The sequence below is a fragment of the Leucoraja erinacea genome, chromosome 5, assembly GCF_028641065.1.
Source record: "Leucoraja erinacea ecotype New England chromosome 5, Leri_hhj_1, whole genome shotgun sequence".
Classification (NCBI taxonomy): domain Eukaryota; kingdom Metazoa; phylum Chordata; class Chondrichthyes; order Rajiformes; family Rajidae; genus Leucoraja; species Leucoraja erinaceus.
In genome coordinates this window covers 54,640,603-54,658,063 of record NC_073381.1, presented here as the reverse complement: position 1 = coordinate 54,658,063, position 17,461 = coordinate 54,640,603, and the positions used below count along the sequence as shown (strand labels likewise).

General features: G+C 40.6%; 1 protein-coding gene across 4 annotated transcripts in view; it reads right to left on the bottom strand.

The window, feature by feature from the left end:
- Positions 1 to 17,461, bottom strand: part of ptprk (protein tyrosine phosphatase receptor type K) — a 570,756-nt gene that overhangs the window by 270,616 nt on the left and 282,679 nt on the right. For all 4 annotated transcript variants that reach the window (XM_055635637.1, XM_055635639.1, XM_055635640.1 and 1 more), the window contains exon 7: positions 10,219 to 10,512. In XM_055635637.1, coding sequence (XP_055491612.1) covers positions 10,219 to 10,512 — 294 coding nt within the window. The remainder of the gene's footprint in view (positions 1 to 10,218; positions 10,513 to 17,461) is intronic.

Below are 17,461 nucleotides of genomic sequence, written 5' to 3'. Positions count from 1 at the left end.
AGAAGATTAGTCAAACATGACCTTCCAGGCACAAATCCATGCTGACTGTTCCTAATCAGACCCTGTTTATCCAGATGCTTATATATCTTATCTCTCAGTATCTTTTCCATTAATTTGCCCACCACTGAAGTCAAACTAACAGGCCTATAATTGCTAGGTTTACTCTTAGAACCCTTTTTAAACAATGGAACAACATGCGCAGTACGCCAATCCTCGGGGACTATTCCCGTTTCTAATGACATTTGAAATATTTCTGTCATAGCCCCGGCTATTTCTACACTAACTTCCCTCAATGTCCTAGGGAATATCCTGTCAGGACCTGGAGACTTATCCAATTTTATATTTTTCAAAAGTGTCAGTACTTCTTTTACTTTGAAACTCATAGTATCCATAGCTACTCTACTAGTTTCCATTACCTCACATAATTCAATATCCTTCTCCTTGGTGAATACCGACGAAAATAAATTGTTCAATATCTCCCCCATCTCTTTTGGCTCTGCAGATAGCTGTCCACTCTGTCTCTCCAATGGACCAATTTTATCCCTCGTTATCCTTTTGCTATTAATATAGCTGTAGAAACCCTTTGGATTTACTTTCACCTTACTTGCCAAAGCAACCTCATGTCTTCTTTTAGCTTTTCTAATTTCTTTCTTAAGATTCTTTTTACATTCCTTATACTCCTCAAGCACCTCATTTACTTCATGCTGCCTATAATTATTGTAGATCTCCCTCTTTTTCCGAACAAGATGTCCAATTTCCCTTGAAAACCAGGGCTCTTTCCACTTTTTACTGTTTCCTTTCAACCGAACAGGAACATAAAGATTCTGTACTCTTAAAATTTCCCCTTTAAATGTCTCTATTTCTCTTCTACATCCTTCCCATAAAACAAAATGTCCCAGTTCACTCCTTTTAAATCATTTTGCATCTCATCAAAGTTAGCCTTTCTCCAATCAATAATCTCAGTTCTCACCCTCTCCATAATTATATTGAAACTAATGGTATTGTGATCACTGGACCCGAAGTGCTCCCCAACGCATACCTCCGCCACCTGTCCCGTCTCATTTCCTAACAGGAGGTCCAACACTGCCCCTCCTCTAGTAGGTACCTCTATGTATTGCTGCAAAAAACTATCCTGCACACATTTTACAAACTCCAAACCATCCAGCCCATTTACAGAATGTGTTTCCCAGTCTATGTGTGGAAAGTTGAAATCTCCCACAATCACTACCTTGTGCTTACTACTAATATCTGCAATCTCCTTACATATTTGCTCTTCCAATTCTCGATCCCCATTTGGCGGTCTATAATACACCCCTATAAGTGTTGCTACCCCTTTCCCACTTCTCAGTTCCACCCAAATAGTCTCCCTAGATGAGCCTTCCAATCTATCCTGCCAAAGCACTGCTGTAATATCTTCCCTGACTAGTAATGCAACACCTCCACCTCTTGCCCCTCCAATTCTATCACACCTGAAGCAACGAAATCCTGGAATATTTAGTTTCCAATCACAGCCCTCCTGCAACCATGTTTCACTGATCGCCACAACATCATACTTCCAGGTGTCTATCCAGACTCTAAGCTCATCCACCTTTCTTACAATGCTCCTAGCATTAAAATATGCACATTTAAGAAACCCCCCCTCTCTTATTCTCTGTTTATTTCCTTTTTTTCTTTCTCCTCTTGTGCCCGAGTGCTTCCCTTTTCTGCTTCCTGCCTCCCATTCTGTCTACTAGCTTTCTCTATTTGAGTCCCTCGCCCCAACCATTCTAGTTTAAAGTCTCCCCAGTAGCCTTTGCAAATTTCCCATGAGGAAATAGTTCTTAAAGTCCTCCAGAGGCAATGAAGTCTGATGGTCAGGTCAGATTTGGGTATGGAAACCTCTTGTTTATCACCTACTGTCCTCCTTCTGCTGATGAATCAGTGCTTCATGCTGTGGTACAGCTCTTGGAAGAAGCAATGAATGTAGCTTGGGAAGGTGGGACTATCAATGTCCATTATCAAGAGTGCCTTTGTAGTAACACCACTGACGATGCAGACAAAATCCAGAAGAACACTTGCTTGATCACTTCCTCATCATTCTACGTTTAGGTGAGAGGGGAAGAGAAAAATCTGAGGTTCAGTTTTTTTCCCCACACACAAGTGGTGGGTATATAGAAAGGGTATATAGAAACATAGAAACATATGGAATGAGGCATCATATGACGTGGTTGAGGCAAGTACAATAAGAACATTTTTTAAGACATTTGGACAGGTACATAGATAGGAGAGGTTGAGAGGATTTGGGGCAGGTACAGGGAAATGGGATTAGCGTCTAGTGGGCAATTTAGTCAGCATGGACAAGTTGGGCCCAAGAGTCTGCCCCTGACTATCTTCTATGAAAGCAATATGAGAAGTGACTACTGCATTGCCCCACTGGAATCAAAGCACTTATTTTACACCAAGGATACTCATCATTATGGATCTGGAAGCTCAAAGCTGAACATCACACCTCAGTCACCCCACTTCTCCATTCCACTCGCCCCAGGCAGACACTTCAAAAGCTTGGCAAATTTACCATCAGAATCATGACCAGCTTCTTCTCCACAGTTTTTCAGACTACGGAACAATTCTCCCGTAAGCTAAGGCTATTGTCACAATCTCCTAACCTACCATATTGCAGCCCTTATAGACGTTTTATATCTCCACTCTCTCTGTAGCTGTAACGCTGCAATGCAGTTACATTATATCATGCACTGTTGTATTCTTCTCTTTGCATTACCTGTTGTACTTAAGTATGGCTTGATTGTGCTCATGATCTGATTTGATATGATTTGACTGTGCAGCAAGCAGACAAATTTCTCCACTGTATCTCTCTATATGTGACAATAATAAAACAATACCAATAGCATTGTGGACCATTAGCTGTAAATACCACCATAATCTGTCATCTCAGGGTCCTGTCCATTCTCAGTACCACTTCTGTCAAGCCAGGTGATCAGCCCCGGCTCAGAAATGGCTCACCGTATTAATAAGCAATATCATGTGGTAGATGACGTATACCAGGGGGTATAAATTTAAGGTGAAGAAATTCATGAAGGCATTTTCTTTCATCCAGAGGGCAGTTACAATCTGGAACGGGCTGGTGGTGGAGATGATAGTATTCTCCCAATGTTTAGAATTATCTGGACAAGAACTTGAATCACCGAGGTACAGTGGGCTAAGGACCAAGTGCTGATAAATGGGATTAGTAAAAGATGGGTACTTGTATTATGATAAACCAGTATGATAAACCCAGCAAACAGAGATCAATCTTAGTGGTCTAGAAAGCTCCAGAAACAATAATCAGGAAATAAATAGCTGTCACTTGGACTAGTGTGGGTAGAATCATAAAAGCTAGCATGCATTTGATACCTTGCTAGATAGGGTTGTTCATATTTTATTGTTAAGATGTAAAAATTAAATGTTTTATACAATGCCTCCATAATCGACTTGAAGGGACTCTCTTTATTTGAGTATGTTTAAACATAAATATGCACATTCTACATGGCAAGAACAATTGCTTTGACTGCTAATTAAATGACTGATACCACACACCCTTTGCGACATTGTCTTAAAATGCAAATATGTACATGCTGTGAACAGAAATATGGTCTTCAATCCCCAATGGGATATATTATATGTACTTTGAATGTGAGATGGATTGTAATTTTACTCTAGGTACCAAAAACCTGACTACAAGTGAACTTGTAGATTTTGCCAAAAATCATCTGCAGGTGACTTTATTGCTTCTCTCTTTGGACTACCCATGTGAAATTGATCACACTGAAATCATAAAGAAATTCAAGGAACAAAACAAAGTGACAAGTTACGGTGATTTAATTGTGAACAGTTCCACCACCATTTCATCAGGTGACTCGTGGAACATTCAGCAAAGTACAGATAGAACTACTGATCCATTTGAAGCCACCATTTGTGGATCATCATATTTCAGCTGTTGTGCTAAAGTTGGGTATGAAACAATGATCACAGTATGACTAGTGCAACTGTAACAAGAACTATATCAGAAGTTTTCTGCAAAGTTGTGTTTTATATATAAATCTGCACCAGGTCAATAAAACTTTCATTTGAGTTTTTCTGACATCATCTATCTCATCTTGGTCATTTGTCAGGGTTGACTCTTTAATTTTGCCTTTCATACAATTTTTATCCATTTTACCCCCTGCTGATGGACCACAGTAAGCCACACTACTTCTTTTTAATAAGTTAGGACTCTGTTACTACTTTAGACCGAGGAACAAAAGCTCAAAGGAATGCAGGAGTCATGGGATAATTCCATACTCTTGCCCTCAATATGAACAGTTGGAATTTCCTGAGGATGGAATTATTCCTTAGAGTAATTTCTCCTTTCATGGAGTTTTAAATTTTTCCCGATTTTTATGGCACTAGATTTGGTTTAACGATAGGTTTCATAAGTTCATAAGTGTAGGAGCAGAATTAGGCCATTAGGCTCATCAAGTCTACAACGCCGTTCAATCAAGGCTGATTCTTTAGAGAAGGGATGGACTCCAAATAGTTAGTTGCCCAATAACATTTTTCTGATGATCAAATGTGTAGGCAAGTAAAGGGCCTGTCTCACTTACTCGATTTTTTCGGCGACTTGCCGGCACCCGTCATAGTCACAGCAGGTCGCCGGAAAAATGACAGGTGCCGGCAAGTCGCCGAAAAAAATCGAGTAAGTGCGACTGCCCCTTAAGTTCATATCTCAATTATTTGAAAGCCCCAGTTGTTCAAGGAATGTCAGCATTTAATGCCAACATAGCTTTCATAATATAATTGTCATAGAGGGACAATAGGCAACTTAACTTGTATACAGTTAGGATGAGATGGAACAATTGGTCATTGACCTAAGCAAGTGAGGGGGTGAACACAACCTTGTGCCTATCAATAAAACTACTGTTGATACCATTACCCTGATGCAGTAATTAAAAAGTGCATTAGCATATTTACTTCCTTAGGCATCTGAACACACAGAAAGTGGTAGGCACAGTCCAGTCCATCACATGCTCATCATTTCCTAATCAGATACAACAGAGCGCACCGTGGGAAACTAGAGAGGAAATTGAAGCACCTTGGCTGAGATTTACAAGTCGTCATTAAATATGGGGGAGGTGCCAGATGATTGGAGGTTAGCAAATGTTGTGCCACTATTCAAGAAGGGGTTCAGAGAAAAGCCTGGGAACTACATGCCAGTGAGCCTAACATCTGTGGTCAGAGAGTTACTAGAGAATATTCTGAGGGATAAGGTATACATTTATTTAGATGGAGAAGGAATGATTAGGGACAGTCAGCATAGTTTTGTTACTTGGGAGATCATGTCTCACGAATCTGATTGAGTTTTTTGAAGATTTACATATGTCATGGCATCCAGCTAGTTAGTAGCCTGTCTTCTGGTAATGCCCGATTCATTCTGATTTTTGACCATGCTAACATATTTCCCCAATCCTAAAGGTTCTTATTTTGATCAAACATACATTTGATCCCCCCCCCCCCCCCCCCCCCCCCCCATACTTCCACCAAGTCTTCTCTGCTCCAAGAAAACCTTTCCTCTCATCCAATCCTTACCCAACCGATACACAGTTAGTCAATTCTCCAGCCAAATTCTGTTTTGCACCAAGCTCTCTTCAGTGCATTGTTTTAAACATTCTTCATTGGCTATAAATAACTCAGCATCTGTTATTTTTCTTCTATTCCAGTGTGATATCTGTTTATTTGCAGAACGGGTCTAGCTGCTCTTGTGAATGTCTCCCCCCCAACAAATTTACCTCCTCAAAGTCGCCACAACCATTTTGAAGTGTAGGTGGGGATGGCAATTGAAATGGTAGGGTGGGAAGGTGGTGGGTGGAAGTACTTATCTGACCATCTGTTGCACTGCATAATTCCTGCATCTGCTCTTACTGCTAACCACTGTATCTTTTCCCACTGTAGAGAAGTAGTGTTGGGGTTACATTACTGTACTAGAATCCAAACATTTGAATTGCAGATTCGGAGACAATTGTTTGAAACTTTCAGTTTTATTTCAAGTAAATAAGTAATTTTGGAGAGGAATAAATACCAGTGATGGTCATCAATGTGTTTGCATTAACTCACATCTGAAATGCTGTGGTAAGCCACTGATTTGAATGGAGTGCTGTTAAATGTGTTTTGGAGTTAGATGTGGCCCTTGTGGCCAAGGGGATCAGGGGGTATGGAGAGAAGGCAGGTACGGGATACTGAGTTGGATGATCAGCCATGATCATATTGAATGGCGGTGCAGGCTCGAAGGGCCGAATGGCCTACTCCTGCACCTAATTTCTATGTTTCTATGTTTCTAAATGCTGACTTTATCAGTAACAAACCCAGTGTCTTTAAAACAAAGCAATCAGTGAAAATTGTATGAGTCTGAAGAAGGGTTTCGGCCTGAAACGTTGCCTATTTACTTCACTCCATAGATGCTGCTGCACCCACTGAGTTTCTCCAGCATTTTTGTGTACCTTCGATTTTCCAGCATCTGCAGTTCCTTCTTAAACAATCAGTGAAAACTATTGGGTGAAATTAGATTAAAGACTTAAAGGGTCTTACATTTGTGGGCTTCCCTCCAAGGCAAGGGGCCTTACTAGTTTTTAGCATTGTGATGTTTTTGAGTTGAATCGTGACTATATTCAAAATGGTATAGGTCTGGAAACGCTATGTTATATTTATCTTAAAATTACATGAACAGATAATTTGCTTGAAATAGCCTTCCTTGTATTGAAGCAATTTGTTTTTCCAAAGGCAAATTCAATATCACAGTATGTCTGAAATATATTGTACCATGGTTGTAATGAGGAATCATGCAGTTTACTGAATTGATAGGTAGTTATTTTAAACCTTTTCAAGGCAGCATTTATAATCTGTTATCAGCAAATATTATACTTACCAAGATTTTAAGGAACTGTAGCAAGACAAAATTGGATTCCAATGGGCATTTTTTATTTAATTACCTAATTACATGATTACTCGAATCTACTATGACTATCACTTTCCTCAATAAAATTAAACTTTGATATCTCTGTCCTTCTGCGTCATCTTTTTAAAAGCATATCTGTCTGGTCCATTTTCATGTTGACTTCTTTTAATCTAATATCCCAAACAATCTGTAGACTTATGATGAAAATGGTAAAAAAACAACTAAATAAATAATTACTGACAGCCATTCTTTGTTTGCATCTATGGTACATGGGCCAAATTAATCTGAACAGGAAAGTGTTGTGGAGAATCTCTTAGGTTTACAGTAAGAGTTATGGGCCTGTCCCACTTAGGCGACTTAGGTGACTATGCAGTCGCCACATGTTCGCGGGTGGTTGCCGGGGAGTCGCCTTCATAGTCGTGAGGAGTTCCCGCATTCTGGGACCTAGTCGCGGCCTCATTATGGTCACCGTTAAATTTTTGTTCCAGTTGCCGGTTTTTCCGGCGACTGCCGGCAACACGACAGACACCGGCAATCGCCAAAGTGGGACAGGCCCATTAGGAAGCTTCAGGGGGTTTTGAACAATAATTTTATTTGTGCAAGGTATGGTTGAAACCTGTTGCTAAAGGAGGTGGTGGAGGCAGGTACGTTCATATATTAATGTAGCATTAAGATAAAATGCTATGGCATTGCAGGCTATGGGGTGAACACTCGAATACGTATAGATGAGTAGATGATGGCTGGCATGAACATAACGACCTGGATGGCCTATTGCAATGCTCTATGATTTGGAGGTCATTAATGGTCGATGTCTACAGATAATTCAGCAGTAGAAGATAAAACAAAGAAGGGAGACCTAGCAATATTGTGCAGCTGGGATAATTGTGATACATCAACTGGGGGTCAAGGAGAAAAGAGAAGTTCCACACAGCTTAAACAACCAGGTGGGCAGGGAGATGGAGTTGGGTGAAAAGAACATTAACATTTTAGCAGGCCTTGAACAGCAATGTTCATAACCTTTCAAATATAAGGCAAACTGGAATATATTACGCCTAGCTAGGAAGAATTAAATACTAAATAATGACAAATATATGATATCAAAAAAAGCTACAAATGAATGGCAGGAATAGCCTGTAAAACAGTGAGTGGATTTGCAGTCCCTGAACGTGCAGTTATGTCAGACACAGGAAGAATTAGAGGACCTAAGGGATGGCAATGGGGAGCTGAGAAGACTTTATTCATCTGAACAATGTTGTTGTGTTGTAGCCAGGTTACCTTTCAGCAAATTAATTCTGTGCAGACTTTATACAACAACGGAATGTAAAATTAGATCTTCTGTCGCTGACAAATGAGCAAATAAACAACACTTCACAGATAAATTAAAACCACATACTGTATTGGTCGTAGTCAGAATCACGTTCAATCAAAGTACTTCAATTAGGGCAGGCAACAACAAGGTATTGGTTAAAATCTTTGCAGCATTCCAAATCCAAATTTGCGCTCTAAACCCACGCCCCAATCGTAAAGCTCAACAATATACCATGACTTTTGAAGTAAGAAGGTTTAAAACAAAAAAAAAATTGCAGGAAATGAAACACTTTAAAAATATATATTTTTGAAAATAATCAGCAATTAATCTCAAAACAAGATTCCATGTTTATCACAGGGAGAGAGCACTTGATTTAATTAACAAATGTAGTCAAGTGTAAGGGGCAAATTTTAAAGGAGATTTATGGGGCACTCAGAATGTGCTGCCAGGGGTGGTGGTGGTGGCAAATACGATAGTGGTGCTTAAGAGGCTTTTGCTGGGCACATGGATATGCAGAGAGTGGAGGGATGTGGATCTTATGCAGGCAGATGATATTAGCATATCTTAACATTATGAACAACTCAGACATTGCAGGCATAAGGAGCTGCTCCTGTGGTGTTACCTTTCTATATTCCACGACCCCCTCAGAGCCAAGACTAAACAACAAATTATCCAATAGTTCACACCATAACTACGGGTATTTTGACAGAGGTGAAGCAGGGATAAAAGACATGTTTGCTCAACATGACATTTTGTTATAGGAATAATGTCAATAATTGAATTTCTCAACAAAATTATGAAGGCTGAAGAATGAAATTAAAATTATGACGACACACTATTTGGATCAACAACATTTCAAATGGAGGTAAATATTCCTCTTTATTCAGGGAAATGAAAGCATTGCTGCTTCAAGTTTTTTTAATAAATAAAGCTGAAAAACAAAGGCTCAGAATTAAAGCATCAAAGCTTGAAGACTTGAAGACTCCAAATATGGATTTAAAGGGCCTGTCCCACATGCGATTTTTTTCAGCGATCAGAAAAAGGTACGACTCTTTGGGCGACTACTCACGACCAATTAGGCGTCACCCCACAAAATTTCCGGCGACCTATGACGGGTGCCAGCAAGTCACTGAAAAAATCGCATAAAGAGGGACAGGCCCTTAACAGAGCTTCGTGCAGGAAAGAGGAAAGGTGAATGGAGGTGTGGAGATCATTTTTCTGACATTCAAGGAAGTAACTAATTGGAAGAGTATGTTTATTGTAGAGGTGAGGGGGGGGGGGGGGGGATGAAAACTGTGTATTTAAAAGGAATGAAAGCAACTGCATTAATAATAAAATAACAATCAGATAATAGAGGTGAAAGGCATTAGACTCTTTAAATGAAATACCAGTGAAGCAATATAAACCAATAAATCAATTTAGTAAGAATATTGAGTACTGATCACTGTGAAAAGGAGCAAATAAACGGTGCCAGATTTAGGGAAGGGTGAGGGTCTGGAATCTTATTTATGTAAATGAATGTAACTTTACCACTGAATGCTTAGCTGTGGTGAGAAGAGCTGAAGTCAAAGGTTTTCAGTGCAGTTAATAAAGCAATCAATATGCACAGACATGAAGAGAACCTTTTGCTGCATCAATACAAAGCATTGTTAACTTACCTGTTTGCATATCCCCAAATTACTTAACTGCTCTTTTCGTGTTTTCTTAACCAGATGTTTATTCCTCAAGTTGGTGAGTGGCACGATTAAATGAACATGATTAAGTGGAACTATCAATTTATCAGATGGACACAAAAAGCTGGAGTAACTTAGCGGGTCAGTATAAATATTCATAACAATTTCAGCATTGACCTTAATTGTGAATTGGACTCTTCAGTCCTGCCACTAATTTCAAAAGAAACACCGTGGGATTAATGTTATGTGGCTAGAAATTGCATTGCACTGACCTGCACATTTGGTTCTGGTGATGAGTGAGGGACCCGGTAGCCCTGTTCCTCCTTCACCTGGCCGTGTCAGCAAGACTTTGATTTCATATTCCGTGTCTGGATCCAAGTGCCAGAGCTTGTAATTTGCTGCATTTACAGCATGGATTTCTGTCCAAGATCCACTGGTCATGGAATATTCCACTTCTTTCAGAATGATGGGACCATTGCCAATGATTGAGTTTGCATTAAGTTGGATTAGCAGGTACGTTGGGCCAAAGCCAATGAGCTGGGGCGGTGCAATTGGCATGGGTGGCTCTATATCAGGAAAAAAAATGAAAGCAATTAATATTCATCTTCAACTTCTACTATTAACTAACATTCATGTAATTGATGGTTGTTATTTAAAAGACAGGCAACAGGACTCAGAAGAGTTAAAACCCAAGTATTTGGATCAATAGAAATATTGTTTAAATTAGGAATTGTATTTCTGGATTCAAAATGTTTAAAACATCTGTCAGCAAAATGTGGTCTCCTCTACACTGGGAAACCAAAAGCAAATTGGGTGACAACTTAGTCGAACTCCTGTTAAACCATAAGGGTGACCTGAGGATACCAGTTCTCTCTATCCCAGACTGATCGCCACATTTGGGCTCTTGCAATGTTCCATTGTAGTCCTGCGGCACCTCAGGGAAAAACATATGACCCTCAAATATGACACATTGTAGAGGCCAGGACTCATCACTGAATTCAGATAATCCAGTTTGACCAGATGTGATGAAGAGTCATCAAACAGTAATACTTTCTCAAAATTATTGCCCCGCACAGATGCTGCCTGGCCTGATGGACATTTTGAGCATTTTTTTAATTTCACATTCCCAACAATTCCAGGGCTGGAATATCATGATATCCAACTTTATTATCAATCCCCCCACTTCTCCCTTTATTCTTGTTCGGTCACTCCCTCATCTCTTCACACCCATCAGGTAAGAGGTACAGAAGTGTGAAAAAGCATACCTCCAGATTCAGGGGCAGTTCTTTCCCAGCTGTTATCAACTGAACCATCCGATCTTTAACTAGAGAGCGGTCCTGACCTCCCATCCACCTCACTGAAGTCCCTCGGATTATCTATAATTGGACTTCACTGGACTAAACGTTATTCCCTTTATCCTGTAATCATGTATAGTCTTTTCCCTGACACACTACAAAAAAGCTTTTCACTGTACCTCGGTACATGTGACAACAATAAACTAAACTAAATCATTTTGTCCAGAGAGATGATTTGCAATTTACAAGCCATTACAAGCCATCTTTTGGGGTGGAAGATTGCAACCTTCACGTGGTCCGCCCTGTTTCGACGAATGCAATCAACCCGGCGTGCACAATCAAATAAGATCAAATAGAACAAGTTGTCCTATAACTTTGGGCTGTGCATGCCATACGCAAGAAGAACAAGACTATATTTTTAAGTTGGCAGCACCTTTCTGGTATATGGATACTTTCACTACGGTTTTGCTTGGTCTCCACTTTCACTTTTTCTCTTTTAACCATGTTTGATTTCTATCTTTTCATAGTTCCGATGAATGGTCAGAGTAGAAATATTACCCCCATTTTTCTTTCCACAGAAAGAACATAAAACAAAGAATAGTACTGGATAGGAATATGATGTTAGTGCTGACGATGATACCGATTTAAACCAATCCCATGTGCCGGAACATGATCCATATCCCTCCATTCTGGCCTGTTTATGTATCTGTCTATATGCTTCTTAAACAGCATTACTATTTCAGCTCCACCTGGCATTCCTGGCAGCATGTTCCAGGCACCTATCACTTGCGTTTGCCTCGCAAATCTCCTTTAAACTTTTTCCCTATTACCCGCAACCAGCAGCCTTTGGTACTTGACATCCCCACCCTAGGAAAAAGGTCCACTATCCACTCTAACCATGCATGTCATAATTTTTCTAATTTCTCCAACCTCTTTTTATAGCTACAGCTCTCTAATCAAAGCAACATCCTGTTAAACCTCTTCTATATCGTCTCCAAAGCCTCCACATCTTTCCTTGTATTGTGATAACCAGAATGGCATACAATATTCCAAACATGGTCTACTCTACACAAAGCTTTACAAAGCTGCCAACTTTTATACTCAGTGCTCCACCCAATAAAGGCAAGAAAGTCAAATGCTTCTTTACCAATCTGTGTACTTGTGTTGCCACTTTCACTGAGCTATGGCCTGCATCTCACGCTCCATCTTGCAGAAATACAGTCAAGGGTCCTGCCATTTACCATATACATTTCACTAACGTGTAAGGTGTAACATATTACATGTGTTCGAATTAAACTCCTCTTGCTGTTTCTTCACTCACATATCCAAATGAAGCTGCTTAACTAACTGAGCACTTCCAGCATTTTTAGTTTTTATTTCAGGTTGCCAGGATCTGTCGTTTTCTTTTGCTTTTCAAAGATACCGTCCACTTATTTTATTTGCATAGTTTTAAATACTTTGGAATTCCACTCAAATGCATTATAAAATCAATTGATCATTGATCAAAATCCATGGCAATAGCAATCTTGAATTAGTTACCCAAAGCAAATTGACTTCTGTGAGCTGTGCCTTGCACTTTGTTCTATCTATTGCACTTGAATTTGACTTGATTGTATTGATGTACCTGATCTGTTTGGATAGCATGCAAAATAAAGCCCTGTACATCAATACATATGACAATAATAGACCTAAACAGGGAATTATAGACCAGTTAGCCTGACATCGGTGGTGGGGAAGATGCAGGAGTCAATTATAAAAGATGAAATAGCGGCACATTTGGAAAGCAGTAACAGGATCGGTCCGAGTCAGTATGGATTTATGAAGGGGAAATTTGCAGATGACACAAAGCTGGCTGGCAGTGTGAAGAGGATGCTATGAGAATGCAGGGTGACTTGGACAAGTTGGGTGAGTGGGCAGATGCATGGCAGATGCAGTTTAATGTGGATAAATGTGAGGTTATCCACTTTGGTGGCAAGAACAGGAGGGTAGATTATTATCTGAATGGTGTCAAGTTAGGAAAAGGGAAAGTACAACGAGATCTGGGAGAGGTGAGGAAAAACTTTTTCATCCCAAGAGTTGTGAATCTGTGAAATTCTCTGTCTCAGAAGGCAGTGGAGGCTGATTCTCTAGATGCTTTCAAGAGAGAGTTAGATAGAGCTTTTAAAGATAGTGGAGTCAAGGGATATGGTGAGAGGCAGGAACAGGGTACTGATTGTGGATGATCAGCCATGATCACAGTGAATGGTGGTGCTGGCACAAAGGGCTGAATGGCCTACTCCTGCATCTATTGTCTATTGTCTAAACCTATTTCTACAGGAGAACAAAAGTAAACTCCACTATACCTCAAGTGACTTCAGGATATGATAATTTCATGAATTTTGTTGTTAAAATGAGCAAACTTTATTTTTTATTTATTGCTTCAGTTTACACATTTCCCAACATCAGTTGCCCAACATCTCTGCCCTTTATTGCTAACTTTATCATACCTTCTTCTTGCTCTTCATTCTCCATTCATTCTCCATCCTTTCACTCCTTTGATCTGAAATGTTAACCATTTCTCCTTCCACGGAAGCACCCAGACCTATTGACGGGCTCCGGCATTTCTGCTCCATATTTCTAGCATTTGGAGTTTTTGAATTTTCATCTAACCTCTAACATACTCAAAGATTACTTTTAGATTTCATTATCCTCAGGGTTTGCTTCACATGAATACTGACAGTACCCTAGAATACTTCTCAGAAATCTGCATTGAATTTGGACACTATCGTGTTGACTCTCATTAACCTTCAATCTTTGTCTAGCTTCAACAGCGCTGGTATCAGACTTGAATGAATCTCTCATATGAATAAGATGTATTCTGAATCTTCAAATGTACCTTTTAGCGACCCTCGCACCTTTTTTCTGTCACATTTAATAAAACCATATTTTAAGCTCTATTTGTACTACCTGTTGTACTAATGTGCGCTTTGGTTGCACTTGTATGGTAATGATCTGCTTGGATAGCTAAAAAAACAAAAGTTTTAATGTATTTTTGTACCCATGACAATAATAAACCAAGTAGAATACATTAATTGCAGGACACTTGCCTATATTTTTCTAGTAGTTTTACAAGTGACTTTAAGATACTCAGCCTTTCCATTCTGGCCTTAATGCAACAACATACTCATCAATGCTGTTGACTGGCAAGCATCCGACAAACTGTTCTTAGATCGAGGTTAATTGCCCAAACTGTCAACTATCCATTTACTCCACAGATGCTACCTGGCCTGCTGAGTTATTCCAGCACCATGTGCCTTGTTTAACCAAAATATTATGAAGGGTTGGAACAAAATTGATCTTTTGACCAAAAGGTAAAAGGTAAAAAATAAGAAACTGCAGATGCTGGCTTACAAACAATGAGACACAAAGTGCTGGAGTAATTCAGCGAGTCAGGCAACATCTCTGGAGAACATGGATAGGTGATGTTTTGGGTCGAGACCGTTCTTCAGATGGTCTGAAGAAGGGTCTTGACCTGAAACGTTACTTATCAGCGATATGCCTGACTTGCTTTGTTATTCCAGCACTTTGTCTTCTTGATATTTTGTCCATTTCTATTGCAGAAGATGCCTACAGTTTAAGAGCATCGGAATTGTATAACTGAATTTGGATTATTTTAAGGGTAAATTAAAAAAATAATTGCCTTCGGATAAAACAGTGGTAATTACAGTAATTTACTGTGGTGTAAATGACAGAAATTTAAGGCCATCTACGAAGAATACCAACAGTAATTCTCTTCACATTACAGTCCAATATTCCTCTCCTCTTTCTCCTTCTTAGATCGCCACTTGAGGATTAACTACTTAACTCCATACTTTTATTTCTGAGATGTCTGCAGAACCAATGTGGTGACAATGCACTCTTCCACAGATGGGACAGGTTCTGCCAGACCAGCCAGCTATGTGGGTGGTTTGAGGTGGTATGCCCCTTCCACCCCTTACCCCATAGCTTGTGTGCCACCAATGCATGGACTCAAGGTTCTCAATTCCACCCCGAATACCCCTTTTCACTTTGTGTGGTCATTGGCTGGGATTCCCAGGAGTCAGTGAGGAGGTTATAAAGAGACTTCAAGCAATTCCTTGAATTTTTTCCTCATTTCGCTATGGCACTTTTTTTCTCTCAGCAGAGCTCAACAACACCAATTATTGCTCAAGGAACAAAAGCAACTGAGTCCTTTGCAGTGGGATGATCAGAATTGTATTGAAATTGCAATGATGTTTATAAACTGTTAAAACATATCATTATTAATTGCATATTACTTTAATTTAATCATGTGCAATATTAGCATCTGCCTTAAAGAGCAGCTCTACGCATAAACAAAAATAGATTTGAATAGATTTTGTAAGATTTTCCTGAAAATACCTCAAAGCCAGTCATCTATCTATACATAACTAAAACTCTGATCTTGTTATCTTCTGGTTTGGTGGTCTTTCTATTTGCGCAAAAACAGTTCGCAATAGCACTACGATTTTGCGCAAGTTCACTCTCCTGTGCTGCGAGTGTATAAGTTTCGTTCCAATCGGTTGACTGTCGTAAAAGTAAGCGAGGTTTAAAAATCTTAAAAACCGCGCGTGCGCAGATCGATCTCTTCTCATGCCAGTCAGCACCGCATGGAATAGTCTCTTCCCCCGTCACTACCCGGGACGGTCCGCCCCTTACTGCAACATCGCGTCTTTACTGGAGCTGAGGATGGCCGGCGAAGGTTTCCAAGCAGACTTTCGGAGGGAGCCGAAGCAGCCCCAAGCAGGCCAGCCCCAATCATCCCATCCCCAAGCAGCCTAGCGTCGGAGACCCAACACAGCACAGCGTCAGAGACCCTGCCCAGACCAGCCTGGAGTCGGAGATGTCGCCGAACGGAAAGCGGAGACTCTGATTCCGGCAGAGGATAATGACCAATGACCAGCGCCCATTGTGAGTTCCCATCGCACCACCAATTCCAGCCACTACCCCTCTGGTTCCCCCATGCTGGATCCTCCCCCATCATGATGCCCCCCTCTCCCCCATGGCTTTTCCCCCATCTTTTCACTGAGCTCACTCCCCCCTCGCCCACACACCCCCCCTCCTCCACAACTCCCCCCACAAGGCCCCCTGCCCACATATCCCCCCCCCCCCCACACACCACACACCCCCCACACACACACCCCACAACACACACACACCTTCCACCCCCTCCCACACACTCTGCCGCCCACACACCCCCCCGCCCACCCCTCTGCCCCCACAACCCCCCGTCCCCACACACCGAACCCCATACACCCCCATACCCCCCAACCCCCCGCCCACACCCCCCCCCCCATACCCACAACCCCCTGGCCCCCCCCCCCCCCCCCCGCACCTGTGCAGTTAGGGGCCATGGGTGAGTGGTGGAATGTTACGTTGGGGGAACGGGTCCCACTTAGTCTAGTCATTATAATAGAATTGCAATGGTGAGGGTTGTGAATTAAGGTCAGCACTGTTCAAAATCTGAATCAAGATGACCTAATAAATATTTGACGCAGCTCATTATTTCCAATCCACATAACTAATTGCTGAGAAATGTATTTCATTTACGGAGGCAAACAATATTTTCATATTCAAGATAGAAGTAACCTGATGTTAACAATCTTACAAATGTAAGATTCCGATTCCGTTTCAATAAAGTACAATATTAAAATTACAAATGATCTTACATGGAAATTATCTTACACAGTTGGCCACAGCCTGATAAAATATCTTTCCTATACTCACAGCTTGGGCTGCCAAGGTGAATGCTAAGGTTTTAGAAAGTGCTAACAATAGTGGAACAAGTCCCTCAGCAGTAATCATGTAAATGCACGGAATAAAATGTTTTAATCTGATTTGGAGCAAAAGCCATGGATGAAAATTGTTCTCCAGCTTATGCAACAAAATTGTTAAAAAAGTCACCATGAATGCAGAAAAGCACTTCCCCAGTTATAAAATAATTGAGAACAAAAAGTAAAAATACTGGATGGCTGTGGCACAACTCGCAGTGCTGCTGCTTCATAGTGCCAGTCCTGAGTTCAATCCTGACCTTGCTGTCTGTGTGGAGTATGTATATTTGTCCCCAAAGCCATAAACATTTCCCCATATGTTCATATTTCCTTTCACATCACAAAAACGTGAAGGATGGTAATAATGTCATAAGGAATAGGAGTAGGATTAGGCCATTCAGCCCATCAAGTCT